Genomic DNA, 15,671 nt, shown 5'->3' with positions numbered 1-15,671 from the left:
GCCCAGAATGCCTCATTTCATGGTTTTACACTTGCTATGGTGGATTCTTCCTGCGGATGCAGTGGGAGACTTCCCAACAGCAGAGCTCTCCCCATCAAACAAAAGCTAGCAAAGAGGCATCTTCACTACCTGCTAGTCATCTTTAGCAGATAATAATCCATGTTTGAAGAGACGCGGTGGCTCAGTGGGTTAGGACGCTGAGCTTGTCGATCAGAAGGTCGGCGGTTTGGCGGGTCGAATCCCGAGTGCCGCGTAACAGAGCGAGCGCCTGTTACTCGTCCCAGCTTCTGCCAACCTAGCAGTTCGAAAGTACGTAAAAATGCAAGTAGAAAAATAGGGACCACTACGGTGGGAAGGTAACAGCGTTCCGTGCGCCTTTGGCGTCTAGTCATGCCGGCCACATGACCACGGAGACGTCCTCGGACAAGCGCTGGCTCTTCGGCTTTGAAACGGAGATGAGCACCGGCCCCTAGAGTCGGAAACGACTAGCACGCATGTGCGGGGGAACCTTTACCTTTTACCTTTTAATCCATGTTTAGGAATGCATGGGTTCAGCTGAAAGCCCCACTTTCCACTCAGGTGAATTTCTCTCTTACCAGGTTTTTACTTCGTTGCCTTTGTGCTCTGGAAAAGCCTTAGGTACAGGTTACAGCAGCCTCAGTATTCAGTGGCATTTAGGACTGCCCTAGAAATAAACAATCAGTGCCCAGTAGCAGGGGGGAAAAAGGCATACAAGTGGAACTCTTTTTTAATAAGACCTTACCTGAAATTGGCATTTCTGCTGCACTTTGAAGCCCTTCCCATTTCCGGATAGTAAGCAATGTTTAAAAGATTGCATAGTTATCTTCATTCCCCCCACACACAAACACACTATGAAGTCAGTGCTGCTCAAACAAATTTCAACACCAGATTCTCCCATCTTTTTATGTAACTATTAATCTTGTTACAAATCATGTTTTCCATTGTAATCTGCAGAATGTATAGAATGCCGGTTTTAAGTGTGTGCAACTGGGCCATGTTTCACTTCTAACTACGGACTGCGTAAGATTGTGTGAAGCTAAGATCAAAGCTGTTGCAAGAGAAGAATCCTCTCTCTCTTCACATCTTCCAAACGGATTACCATGTTCCTTTTAGCTTCATGGCTGGGATTTGGAAGTCAGAAAATGACAAGCACCAGAAAAAGTATACTTTACAGCAGGCATTTTGAAGCACAGATCACTAGGGAATCCTCCCCTCCCCTCCCCACCCCAATCTTTTCATGTCTAGCTACTTCCCCTGAGAGGGCAAATTGGAGCATTTCCCATGAATGTGCACATAGACAGTGATGGAACAAGGTCTCTGAAGTAGTTGAATTCACAGGGAAGAAAAGCCGGTTAGGATAGAGATAGCCTAATACTCTTTCGTGAGTGTTCTGAAATTTTGATAAGGGCTATAAGAACTCTACTAGATTAAATATCTAATGGGGGAGGAGAATAATTGAGTGTCTTGCCAATTTTGACAGCCACTCGGGAAATTATTGTTGTTCTTCTCACTCCTCCTGGAATTCAGAAGCATTAATAGAGTAAAGCTTCCATTAAATCAACTAAGAATGTAGAAAAGCATTGAATACCTGTTTACCCTCTTTTTAAAGCCACCTAACCCAGAGGTCTTTTCATTGTCTTGTGGCAGAACAATCCATATGACTGAGTGGCTGAAGTATCTTGTTGGTGGTGAACATTGTTATCAATTCCCTCCCCTCCCCTCCCCTCCCCCGTGTAACTTTCACACTAATTCACCATAGTGGAAAATTTATGGAGCTGCCAGAGCTTTAGTTTATTAATTGGTTGAGCAGGGAATTAAAGCTGCAGTTTTTATTAGGTTGTTTCTGTCATGGTGGCTGCATCCATAAGAAAGTTAACTCTCATGTTTCTGTTAACTGTGTTCCATTGAAGAAGCAAAATCAGTCTTTCTCATGAGCAAAACAAAGTCCAATCTCGATTCTTATTGTCCTTTGACAGGATCGATCTGATAACTGGACTGGCATAACTTTGCTGTATATATTCAGTGATTTTACCATTAGCAGGTTGCAAAGATGGTATCTGTGTGCTGTCCTCAGAGGTTTGGGTTGCAAGTAAAAGCAAAAATAAGGGACGCGGTGGCTCAGTGGGTTAGGACACTGAGCTTGTCGATCAGAAGGTTGAATCCCGAGTGCCGCGTAACAGAGTGAGCGCCTGTTACTCGTCCCAGCTTCTGCCAACCTAGCAGTTCGAAAGCACGTAAAAAATGCAAGTAGAAAAATAGGGACCACTACGGTGGGAAGGTAACAGCGTTCCGTGCGCCTTTGGCGTCCAGTCATGCCGGCCACATGACCACAGAGACGTCCTCGGACAAGCGCTGGCTCTTCGGCTTTGAAACGGAGATGAGCACCGCCCCCTAGAGTTGGAAACAACTAGCACGCATGTGCGGGGGAACCTTTACCATTACCTTTAAAAGCAAAAATATTTTCCTCCCTTCTTCCCTTCCTTGAGATTTCCAGCAGCAGTTCAAAAGCAAAAAGGCAGTGGAATGTTTTTTCTGATGGGTTTTGTACCATCAAAGCAGATACGTTACGTTTGTTTTCTTTCAGATAATTTTTTTTAAAATTCCATTTATATCCCGCCCTTCTCCGAAGACTCAGGGCGGCTTACAAGCTTAGCAGTAGCCTTCATTCTATGTATATGCCTGCTTGTTAGGGCTTTCACACACACACCCAAGCGGCATTATTACAAAGTCAGTTTATTGCCCCCAACAATCTGGGTCCTCGTTAAACCTTTGAATTGGGATGTGTATTAAGAATAGAAAAATATCCTGAAAAGAAAATAGCTAGTGAGAGGTACCAATAATGCAGACAACACCGTGAAGTGCTGCTTTGGAAAGGTTGCTTCCTTGGTAAAGTTAGTCATTTTGGAACAACTGGACAAGGCTTCTCTCCTTCCTTGCCTGAATGCCTCTTCCCACATTTCTTCTCTTCATCCAGTTTTTTTTTTTTTTTTTTTTTTATTGAAAAGTTTTAAAATACAATTTTCCCTTGAAAAACCCCCCTTCCCCCTCCCTCCTCCCTCCCTTCCTCCCTCCTCCCCCTCCCCCCCTCCCCCCCTCCCTCCCCCCCTCCCCCCCCCCTACTTCCCAGAGCTGAATACAAGGTATATATATATAAAAAAAAGCAAACCTAAGCAACCATATACTAACAACTATAAATTCTAAAATCCATCACTCTCTAGCTTATATAGGATAAAACAAACCTTAACAATATTAAATATATATATAAAAAAAACTAGAATAAGAAAAGGACACTCTCTAGCTTATATAGAATGGAACAAACCTTAATAGTATTAAACATATATTAAAAACAAAAAAAAGGAAAAAGAAAAAAAAAAACCCTTCTCAACCCTATACTTATCCTAAATAAACTCCATCCATTTTATCCATTCCATGATATAACATTCTTACAAATAATTTTCCAAATTAACCAAGGATCCCAAATCAAAAAACTTTAAAGTCAACTCTTCTGTAATCGACCGTTCCTCTTCCCGTACCACATCTATAATTATTCCAAACACAACAAAAAAGAAAAAAAAAATTGCAAACAAAACATGAACTTTAATCCAAAAAAGCTCACCCTTTCCACAAAACCACCAAATATAGAAATATATTGCGTCTACACCCAAATCTTTTCCCCCCTCCCCTACTTGACTACATGACTATATCGTAAAAGTTCCAAAGACTTCTGCGATTCCTGCTACTTTCTCTTCTTAGATCGTTTTGCAGCAGCACGCGTCACCCTCTGTTTTATAGATTCATCCAACGAGGTTGTATCTTGATCTCCTCCAACACCGTTGTCTTCTATCTGACCATCTTCGGCCTCTTGATGCACTCCTTCTCCAGATCCCTTTCCAGCTTCCAAAAGTGTTAATGGCGTTGCATTTAAAACATTATTGTAGAAATCACGCGCTTGCATCACAGTAACCAAACGGTACTTTTTACCTTCGTGCGTCACCATCAACCCCACTGGGATCTCCCATCTGAACCTTATATCTCGTTGCTTGAGCTCTTGCACAAGAAATGTAAAATCCTTCCTTCTCCTTAGAATCTTTGGAGGAATTTCTTTTAAGACCAAAACTTCTTGATTAGCAATCATAACTTTAGTATCATAAGCAGCTTGTATAACTTCATCTCTAGTTTCCCTTTTTGCAAAATATACCACCACATCTCTAGGCAACTTCCTCTGTCTGGCAATCCATGAATTCACACGAAACACTTTGTCCATGCCTCCTTTTATTTCAGATGCTGGCTGTTTCAACACTATTTCAAAAGCCTCAGAAACCAGCTGCTTTAGATCTTCCTTAGTATTCTCCTTTAAGCCTCTAATTCTAATGGCAAACTGCATCTGGAAATATTCAGCAAGACACAGTTCCTTTTCCATTTTATTTTCATTCTCCAATACTTTTGCTTCTAATATAGCATTCTTTTGAGTCAAGTCTTCTAGCTTTTCCTCCAATTCTTCCACACACCGAGCCACTTTACACACTGAAGTCAAGATGTCTACCCTCATCGCTTTGAGCTTCTGTTCCATCCTCTCCTCCATTCTCTCCTCCAATTTCTCCAATTTCTCCTCCATCTGTGCAAATCTAATATTAATTGATTCCAAAATTACCTGGGTATGTTTTTCAAGAGCATCTTGTAAGTCCTTTGATGTCAATACATCAGGAGGATGCAGCGCCTGCAATAATGATTGTTGCACGGGAGAAGTTCCAGCACTCCGAAGAGTTTTAGGGGGTGGTTTAGCCGCCATCTTTTACCAAATATGACGCACTTTCACTTCAGATTTGTAATCCAAAAAAGTCCATCAAGCTGGAGAGTAAAACATAGTAATCCTCTTTACCATTTCCTCTTGTATCGCTCTGCCTGCTCCTTTAAATCATAGTCATTCCTTCAGGCAGGGGTGGTCGCAGACGGCTGGCTCTGCTCCAAGAATCAGGAGCAGAGGCGACGGCCAGCTGGGAGCAGCCCAGGCTACGGGGGAGTTCAATCCTTCAGCCGCCCAAGCCATAAGCTCAGGCGGCCCTGGAGAACTCTACCCCTACCTGGGAGCTCGCCCCCTCCTCTTCTCCCGAGGAGGGGGCTTCGGATTCGCCCGAACAGCTGATCGGCGCTGTTTCGGGCGAAAAAAAACAACAGCTGAGCCGCGGGCAGCCCGGGAAGGCTCCCTCCGTCGCCGCGGAGCCACCGGAAGTCACCTTCTCTTCATCCAGTTTTGTTGCTTTCTTTCTCCATCCCTTTTTAGTACAATGACTGTTTCCTCTTACCCGATCTCCATCCTGTATTTTCCTCTTTGGAGGAGGAGTTTGTGTATGTTCTTGTTCCGAAAGTATCAATTCAGGTTGCCCAATTCTGTGCCACCATCTGCACAATACATTGCACCATTATTAAGGTCTGAAAAATTTTAATATGATGTTTTATTTTCAGAATTTTGGATTGTATTATACTGATTGTTTGGTGGTTTTATATCCTGTAAATATGGATGTAAGATTGTTACTGCTGTTATATATTGTGATTGTGTCTGGCCTTAAGGCTGTAACAAACAGATTGATTGATTGATTGTATGTTCTTGTGTGAGAACTGTTTGCACACGACAGTGATCATATGTGCAGATTTTAGAAACGGGGCATCTTATTTGACAGGCAATTGAGCTTAATTGCTAGTTTTTATAAGTAGTCTTGGGCCAACATCCGTTAGTTCGGTGATTATTCAAAATTACAGCAGTACTGGAAAAAAAAAAATGGATGTATGACTGTTCCTCCGAGCTCTGGAGGAACATGCTGCACTCCCGCAGTCACATGATTGCAATCTGGGGACTTGGTGCCTGGCTCACTATTACAATGTTACAGGACTCATGGCCATGCAGCCACTATTGGCGACCTTCCCTGCTGCCTTTCCCACAAGCAAAAATCAATGGGGGAACTGGCAGGCAAAGTCACAAGTCATTCTGGTAAGTTCCCCTGGTTTTCCTGCATTCATGCTACATCGTGCCCTCCACCCCATGGCCTTTTTATACTTGCACATCCTGCCTCCTGCACTCTGCTGCACTACGCCTTCCATCCCATGGCCTTTCTGCACTTGTGCTGCGCCCTCTACCCCATTTTCTTCCTGCACTCGCATGGTGCCACAACCTTCTCCTCCTCCTAGCCCAGGGGTGGGCAACCTTGGCTCTTTTATGACTCATGGACTTCAAATCCCAGAATTCCTGAGCCAGCATGGCTCAGCTTGAAAACCTCTCCCTTTCCCCTCAGCATGGCTGGCTCAGGAATTCTGGGAGTTGAAGTCCACGCGTCATAAAAGAGCCAAGGTTGCCTACCCCTGGCCTAGCCTCTACTGAGCTTCCCAGGGCTTCCCCACTCCCTGCAGCACTGCTTTCCACTTAATGAACCCCACATGTCTTGGGTCGCGATAGGAACTGGGATTACCGGGTTTGTCAGTAAGTGAGGCAGTGACTTGATCTTGTGCTTTACATCCACCCTTCTTAGAGATGGCAATCCCAAGCCCACTTGCAGTTCATTTAATACAGTTTGATGTTTTATCTTATTTACGTTAGGTGGATTTGGCAGGTATATTTCCATACATGCTTATATGCATATACAAGAGTATCACATGCACAGATTTATGGCAGAGGGATCTCCAGCATTGGTTTCAAATGGAATTGGCAACTCAGGTTAACAAAAACAGAAATTCAGTACTGTAAAAGTTTTTTTTAAAAAAACCCATCTAAATAGTTGTTTATTGTTTTATTTTATTTATTTTTTTATTTTAATTCCATTTATATCCCGCCCTTCTCCGAAGACTCAGGGCAGCTTTACAAACTTAGCAGTAGCCTTCATTCTATGTATATGCCTGCTTATTAGGGCTTTCACACACACCCCAAGCGGCATTATTACAAAGTCAGCTTAATTGCCCCCAACAATCTGGGTCCTCATTTTACCTACCTCGGAAGGATGGAAGGCTGAGTCAACCTTGAGCCTGGTGGGATGCGAACCTGCACTAATTGCAGGCAGCTGGTGTTACTTAAGGAGGCATTAGCCCACTGCTCCACCAAGGCTCTGTTAAGTAGGAAGGGGAAATTTTTAAACCCAGAATTGTAATTTTGGGCAGTCAAATAGTGTATTACTATGGCCATGGAGTATTATATGCAGATTTACACAGAGCAAGTTACAGAACCATGGCGCTATTCACCAAATTGATGCAAAAGATTTGTGATATTAAATGGGAGAATCCTTTTTTCCAGTCGGTTGCTATGGTCTTCAGATGGTTGGCTCACAACCACCTTTATTGGCTGACATACAAAAGAAGCCGTGCATGGGGAGATTTTTGAACAACAACTTAAAACATATTCCTATCAGAATTTATAGTTCTTACATGTTATTAAAAAAATCACCATAAATCCTCCCTTTTTTTACCAATAGCTAGTGCATTTATGCAAGCATGCAACACTTTTAAATATATGTGGTGGCTTTTTTTTTTAATCTGACAGGTACTTAACTGTCGAGAATTATGTGCTCATTTGTAAGGTATATCAAATATGCTCTGCAAGATCTGTATGTGATATAACTGGGCACAATGAAATTAACATTGTGGTCATTACCAAACTATTTCACTAAAAATAACAGCTGCTATGGTGGATGAAGTTAGTATGCAGTAAATAGACCAATTAGCTGTTCCCTTTAAATTTTCCACCATTCAAAGCTAGGGAGATGGGCTTGTCAAGTAAACTAGGTTATCTCAGTCAGATTACACAGGAGATTAGTTTCATTTTCTAACTGCATTTGTTTCATTCCTCTGTGCCTAGGCTCTAGGCGAGGGCGAGTATGAGGTGCAAAGAAAGCAGGATCATTGTGGCTAAGGGTGTAATGAGACGCCGTTAACTCAAACTGGGATTTGTAAAACAATGTCAGACTAATTTAAATTTATTATGCCATGGCTTAAACAAGTCATGGCTGCTGCCTAAATGAGTTTAGTCATATATATGCAAGCCAGCAATTTATCACAGTATTGTGGGGGGAAAAAGAAAATATTAAAGTTTGCCTTTTACTGGTAATTTGCAGAAGAGATTGTAAATTGTCCTACACTTACAGGCAAGTTTTGAGGACAAAGAATTTGTTAAATAGGGAGGGTATTTGGTCAGCCTCCTAAAATGTTGTGTACAAGCTGTGATTGAGAGAATATATCAATGTAGAAAAATGTTATTTCTCCTCCCCATCTGCTAAAATATTAGCATGACATGTATATTTATTTATTAATTACAGATACATTTATTGTGATGAAATTGACCTGGCTGCTGATACAGTTCTGGCAACTCTTTATGCCGCCAAGAAGTACATTGTTCCTCATCTCGCCCGGGCCTGTGTGAATTTCCTAGAGACGAGCTTAAGTGCAAAAAACGCTTGCGTACTGCTTTCCCAGAGCTGCTTATTTGAAGAACCGGACTTGACTGAGCGTTGCTGGGAGGTGATCGATGCACAGGCCGAACTGGCTCTGAAATCGGAAGGCTTCTGTGACATTGATTTCCAAACCCTTGAAAGCATTCTCCAAAGGGAGACCCTGAACGCCAAAGAGATTGTGGTTTTTGAAGCTGCCCTCAATTGGGCCGAAATGGAGTGTCAACGGCAAGAGTTGCCTCCTAGCATTGAAAATAAGCGCAAAGTGCTTGGGAAGGCGCTCTATCTCATTCGCATTCCAACCATGGCCCTGGATGACTTTGCCAACGGAGCTGCTCAGTCCGGTCTTCTGACCCTCAGTGAAACAAACGATATCTTCCTTTGGTACACGGCTGCCAAAAAACCAGAGCTGCAGTTTGTGAGCAATGTCCGCAAAGGCCTGGTCCCACAGCGCTGTCATCGCTTCCAGTCTTGTGCCTATCGCAGCAACCAGTGGCGCTACAGGGGCCGATGTGACAGCATCCAGTTTGCTGTTGACAAGAGAGTTTTCATTGCTGGCTTTGGACTCTACGGCTCCAGCTGCGGATCAGCAGAATACAGCGCTAAGATTGAACTCAAGCGGCAAGGTGTTATCCTTGGACAAAACTTAAGCAAGTATTTCTCAGATGGATCTAGCAATACTTTCCCTGTGTGGTTTGAGTATCCAGTGCAAATTGAACCAGATACCTTTTATACAGCTAGTGTGATTTTGGATGGTAACGAACTCAGCTATTTTGGACAAGAAGGAATGACAGAAGTCCAATGTGGCAAAGTGACGGTGCAATTCCAGTGTTCTTCAGACAGCACCAATGGCACTGGGGTTCAGGGAGGGCAAATTCCAGAACTTATTTTTTATGCTTGAAGGAAAAAGTGGGTTGGCAGGATACTGTGTGATTCTATGATGTATCGTGTCTGGTTCAGGCCAATTTCATGCTTAGCTTGTTGTCTGCAGATATATGGTCAGTTCAAGTAGGACCCTCCTAAATGCAGTGAACAGTTTTAACTCTTGCTGTACTTTTTTATTGTCTACATGTATTTCTTTTGCCACATGCTCCCAAGAGAACATACTAGCAAATTAAGTGTTAAAAGATTTTTAGCACAGATGGAATGCCTTATTAGTGAAGAAAGATGTCATTTTTTTCCATGCACTGTGTGTCAAGGGGCATACTTGCCTGGTCTCTACTTTGCTGCTATTTCCTGTCATTTTGATTTATGATTTATTTATTTTTGCTCCTCCATGCTGTAGGCTTTCTTGAACACCTCAGGATTAAATGTGTCTTTAGTCTTTTGCCAGTTGGATGCGGCTCAAACTTAGATTTGAGACTGGTTTGGGTTGAGGTTTTGTTGAGGGAACATAGGAGATCTTCAAATGTCAACCATTTGAAGACCATAGCAACTGATTGGAAAATACATAAAGTCTGGTTTGCAATGAGTTGCTTTGGAAATTTTGACCGACAACAACATGAACTCAAGGACTTTGGGGACAGTTGCTTTTTAATTAACCGTAACGTTTTTTTAGAAAGCTCTTTTTGAAGCAAACTGTTGTTATTTAAAATACATTCATGCAATTTTTGCTTGCCCAGGATTACTTCTGGGAAGCCTTCCCTAGCTGGTAGCCCTCCAGATGTATTGGTGCAGTGCCTAATGTCCTCATAGTGCACGCAGGGTGGGAAGGATGGCAGCTAAAGCCTTTCATACAAGGAGAGCCTACTCTGAAGTATTACATAATGGCATTTACACTCTTACAGAATCTCTCTGATAGTTACCTTTCTTTTCACCGGATTAAATACATTTCATTGAATCAAGTCTAATAGCCATTGTTCTGGTTGCCTTTCATGCATCATCTGTCTTTTTTCCAATGTCAGAAAATGTGTAGCAAAAAGCAAATGATGAGTTTTGTGAGTTTTATTTGCCCAAATACCATTTTAAAGATACGTGTTTTTTTCCTCCAAGTATTAAAAATACAGACATTTGGAGCATTTTAATTGTTAGCAATTGCCATGGAATGTATTTGTTCAGTGTATCATACAGTGACATTTTTTCTATAGAACTCAATGCTTCACATATTAAATTAACTAGTGGGACATTTAAATAGTAGAAACAAGTAGGTTTGAAAGCTTTGATTTTGAACAAGCAAGTAGACTGGACATTATACAGCTTGGTTTGAATATGACTATTCATCCAGTTATAAATTTTGAAACATGTCTCAAATTTTTAGATGTTAATTTTTTCCCCTCATCTGATTCCCTCCACATGCTACAGTTTTCATTATCTCCAGCCAGTGTGACAAAGGGATTCCTTCTATTTGTAATTTAACACAGGTTGCAGCATAACTATTGAGGGGATTTAAAATTCACCAGGCTCATACAAAATATTTGTTTAACTTATCGGACACTATGACTTCAACAAACTATAATTTAATTTTTCTTACTTACTGTAAGTGTAAATGCGACCATTAAGATTGCTTGTGAATCTGCTTGTAGTTCTTTTTTTGACTACAGAAGTATACTTTTTAGCACAAGTGTAAATTACTGCTTTGTTTTGTGCAATACACAATAATACTACCAAATTTGGGCTGCAAAATGCCATGTGGCAGCAAACAAAAAATACCAACTGGGATTTTTGCAACCTGGAACTGGGAACCTTGCAGAATCTGGGATATTTGTGATTTAAATGTTTCTTATTTAACTTTTGGAGATTTTTCAACTGTCAGTCAAACCTTTCTTTTTCCAGATTTTTAAAATTGGTTGGACTATCTGCATTTCTAACAGGAAAAGGTTGAGATTGGTAGGTAGGTTTTAAAAAAGAGTATAGGTGAATACCATATTTGTGAAATAAAAGGCACTTCCTCAAAAAAGCAACCCCTATGCGTTTCAGTCTAAAGAATTGGTCTGAAATAGATTTTCCCAGTTTTCTGTTTGCAAAACATTTTTTAAAATGAAGTAAATATAAGTGCATTGCACTACGGTGTACTTAAGTATTATTGTCCTAGCTATTAGAATAGTGGCTTTAAAATTTCTACCTGAGGCATCCAGAGAATCTGAAGTTTTCAGTAAAATAACAAAAACAGTCACATTGCAAGCTCTACTACTTTTGTTTAGTAACAACGTGTGGTGCTTCCATCATGATGATTCAACACTGCTTTCGTCCTCCTGTCCCAGGCTGCCATATATCCTTGTGGATGTCTCCAGTCTATATCAGCTTTTCCTTAATTTGTGGCTTTTTGTTGAATTCAAACTACAATGTCCAAAATTCTCAGACAGCATAGCCATTGCAGAATGCCTCTGTAAATATTTTTGGGACTTGAAATCCTGATTTCTGGTTTCATTAAATATCTGTGGTGCCCCAAATAATATTTGAACATGAGAAAATTTAGCAGTAACAGTTTCTCAGCAGCGCGGCATATTAAAAACATACTCACAAAACAGAAGCTGGCCTTAGGAGCACATGCTACTTCTGTGTCTCCTACAGTATACGTTTATCATCACAAATGATATTATTTAAAGAACATTTATTTACATTTCTCAGAGGTATGGAGTTGCGTTTCAAAGAAATGTAAATGATTCTCGCAACTTTTTAAGTATTCAAATACTGGATTTAGACGAGAGAGAGAGAGAGAGAGAGAGAGAGAAGAGGTCAAAGCTCTTTTCAGTCATAGAATTTGCTCCATATTCCTGATTTCTTATGGAAAAAGCTAGTCTCAGTCTAACTTCCATCATAACGTCAACGTGATAGTTGGGTAGACCGTACATATTGCCTGAGGTCCTTGCAGGAAGTGCTAGATAAAAGCATCTGTATAATTTGTTTGGGAGAAAATACTCCTCTTAGGTATTTTTTCCCCTAACCCTATTAATTTTACATGTTTGAGATATGCCAAATAAAAACATGTGAATGGCATGATTTAAGGAAGACCTTAAGGTGAAATAAATCCAGTTTCCAGAGTTAGGTCACATCAGTTGCCCTGTGCCCTTTCAGCCTCTAGATGGCACATGTACACTGCTACTTTTAGCTTTACCCCACTGAAGCACATGGTATATGAAAGGTCCCAGTTTCATTCCAAAAAATGTGGTATTTATGGGACATATTTGTCGATAATGAACAATGAAACTGGAATTAGTATAATCACGATCATTCCTGAAGACAGAAATGAATTGTCTTTGACAATTATTGCTCAGCTTCCTTTTTTAGAGAGCCACAGAAACATGTATTGAATTTTTCCTTCTTTGCTTTTCCCCCCATAATTGGTTACAAATTGGCAGTTTGCCAGAATAAAAATGGGTAAAATTTTAACATACCTTTATAAATAGTTCTCGTATACTAGTGCAATTTTAAATTATCTTCAAGTTCTTCACTGCATTTCAGTGTATTGTTTCTTCCTTTTCCACAAACGCAGTGCCAGTGAAATCAGCACGGATCACCGTATGTCAAAAATGGTAGCCATGTGCGTGTCCTACTTTGCAGTAAAATCAAATAATTACTCCTGAGAAATAGATGGAGCAGTAGGCAGATCTCCAAGTAAGATAGTTAAGGTGTAGTAGCCCAAATGGGGAAAAAATGAGATAGGTTCAGAGTTTTAAATGTATTCAATTTGATTTATAATTCTTGTGTTGCTTTTTGTTTTGAAATGGCTTATTTTCAGGGGCGATACAGGGAAATATATTTTTACTTTTTCTGTACGACTATGAGAACTAAAAACAATGAATTTCACAAGATCATTGAACAAGAAATCTCTGCAGTAGTGTATGATCACACCTATACCACTGAATATTTGTGTTTTTTCTCATGTTCATTGCCCCTGTGTGCGATCCTACATAGGTTTGTTCAGGCATCAATTTTGCTGGCTTCCCTAGGAATAATTCCTTGATAAGTGTGCAGTCAACTATATAGTGTGTATTATGTGAGTTTTTGCAGTTTTAATGCTTTTCAGTTGAATCTGGAACGACTCCAGAGGTATTTTGTAAAAGCTTGGAATAAAAATGGACTTCACTACCAGTCTAATAGCAAGGCATAATAGGGGCAAGCAGATCTCCTTTGGGAGGCTGTTAAGATAAATGACTACTTGAAGTATCTGTCAAATCAGAACGAAGAATCTTGAGTACTAATATATTGATCAGGAAGAAGCTACCTGGAATGAGCTCTGTGTGTGTGTGTGTGTGTGTGTGTATTGGCTCTTGAACACATTAAAAAAAAGATGGAAGCCAACATTTTCTTTGCATGTTACAAGTGAAGAAACTTTCAAATTTTGTTCTATAGGTATACAGTGAAATTTATAATTCATAAGTTGATTCAATTATATAAATAGCAATGGTATTAGGAAGGTGATATATGACTTCTAGGACTGTATTTATCTAGCCTTTGGTCTCTTCTTCTCCCCAGGGAGCAACTTGGAAAGAGCTTTGAGTACTTACATTTTCCTTGCCAAATAGAATAAAACAAGTTACCCTGCACTTCACTCAATTTAGTATTCTGAATTCAGGATACGTTTCTGAACTGGAAAGGTGTTTTTTTTTTAATTGAACTGGATGGTCCTTAATATGTTTCAGTGTTTTGCTGGTAGCAGTGGATCAGGCATATTAACTATGACCCTGTACTCTGTTAATATCCAAGCTAAATTGGATTCAGTAAACTCAAATTATTTTACCTTATGTAGATTGTGGACAGAAGGAGATGATTTGCAGCATCAAGCTGTACTGCAGAAATAACTTGGCAGATTTACAGAATTGTCCCCAATAGAAAGCTTTGCCGCTTAATAGAAAGTTCATATCCTAAATTGTTGGGATAATATATTTATAATACTGTATAGGTAGTCTTCGACTTACAATCAGGGCTGGAACTTCTGTCCTTAAGCAATATGGTTGTTAAAGTAAGTAATGCCAATTTGATGAACTTTTTTGCCATGTTTATTCAGTGAATTACGATTATTACGTGCATCACGGAGCCGTTAAGCAAATTTGGCTTCTCCCATTGACTTTGCTTGTTGGAAGCCCCCGGTAAGGCCACAAATGGGGATCACATGACCCTGGGACAGTGCACTTTTAAATACATGCTGGTTGCCAAGTGCCTGAATTATGGTCCTGTGGCTACGGGGGTGCTGCAACGGTTCAGAAGTACTGGGACCAATTATAAGTCACTTTTTTCAGTGCTGTCGTAACCTTAAATAATCATTAAACAAATGGTTGTAAGTCATGGACTACCTGCATATTGGTTTAGTCTTCTGGAGCCATCCAATATATCGATAAAGAGCCAGAGATCAAAAGAAAATGTATTACAGACAATATTGAAATTATTCCGAATATCATCTTGCAAGCTGAGCTGAAAGGGGAAAGAAAGTTATTACTAGATTTCTAGTGTAATATATTTTGAGCTGATCTGCATATTATTTAAACAAATAATTCTAATTTCTACAGTACCTATTGCACTGGTGATTTTTTTTTCTAAAAATGAAAAATTTAAACTCCGTTATTTCAGACACAGTTGAATCTAGTTGTGTTTGGAACAGTGCTTGACTATGGTAACGGATGGCATTATTTATGAAGGACATTTATTAATTCCAAGTACCTCAAATCGAATGTTACCGTACTGTATCTTTAATGTAACAGTGCAGAATTTTACCGTAGTAGACACATGAATGTGTATAATTATATTTGAGAAAAAAATAAAAAGGAAACTGGTTCTTAACATTGTTTTCAGCATGCTTCTGAACTTTCTTAAATTAATAAATGGAATCCTGAATATGAAAAACTCACACACACCCCGTTTTTTCTTCGGTTTGGTTTTGAATTCCTTCTTTTTGGAGGTTGGGAGGTGATCCCAACACTCGTATAAGAATCTTTCTTGGACTTTGGAAATCAGTAAATCTTGATGTACTTTAGATGTTGCCCAGGAAGGAAGACAACAGCGAACAAAAGAATTTTGTTAAAAAAAACAAAGTTGCACAAGGGGACATGTGCATTTCAGGTTTAAGAAATGCTAAAATGCTTACTGATGTGGTGCATTACAAATTTTCTGCGCAAGACCCATTTCATCAACAGCCCAAGGAGAGAAAGACTTATGTGTAGGAGCAGAGGATGATAATCCCCTCTCAGTAGCTCTCACTTGCCTATCTTTGGTGTGCATCCTTGGGCAGTTTTAAGTAGAAAAATGATTTGAAATAAGTGGCATTCTGCCTTTGACAAAAACTGGTTG

At 40.1% G+C, this 15,671-nt stretch overlaps 1 protein-coding gene across 2 annotated transcripts in view; it reads left to right on the top strand.

The window, feature by feature from the left end:
- Nucleotides 1–15,168, top strand: part of BTBD3 (BTB domain containing 3) — a 37,159-nt gene extending 21,991 nt beyond the window's left edge. For both annotated transcript variants that reach the window (XM_081317757.1, XM_081317756.1), the window contains exon 5: nt 8,316–15,168. In XM_081317757.1, coding sequence (XP_081173883.1) covers nt 8,316–9,348 — 1,033 coding nt within the window. In that variant the 3' untranslated portion in view covers nt 9,349–15,168. The remainder of the gene's footprint in view (nt 1–8,315) is intronic.
- The last annotated feature ends 503 nt before the right edge of the window (nt 15,169–15,671 follow it).

Source organism: Vipera berus, assembly GCF_964194415.1.
Source record: "Vipera berus genome assembly, chromosome: 1".
Lineage (NCBI taxonomy): Eukaryota > Metazoa > Chordata > Lepidosauria > Squamata > Viperidae > Vipera > Vipera berus.
The sequence above is the reverse complement of the archived record's forward strand: the minus strand, read 5'-3'. Positions and strand labels throughout refer to the sequence as shown.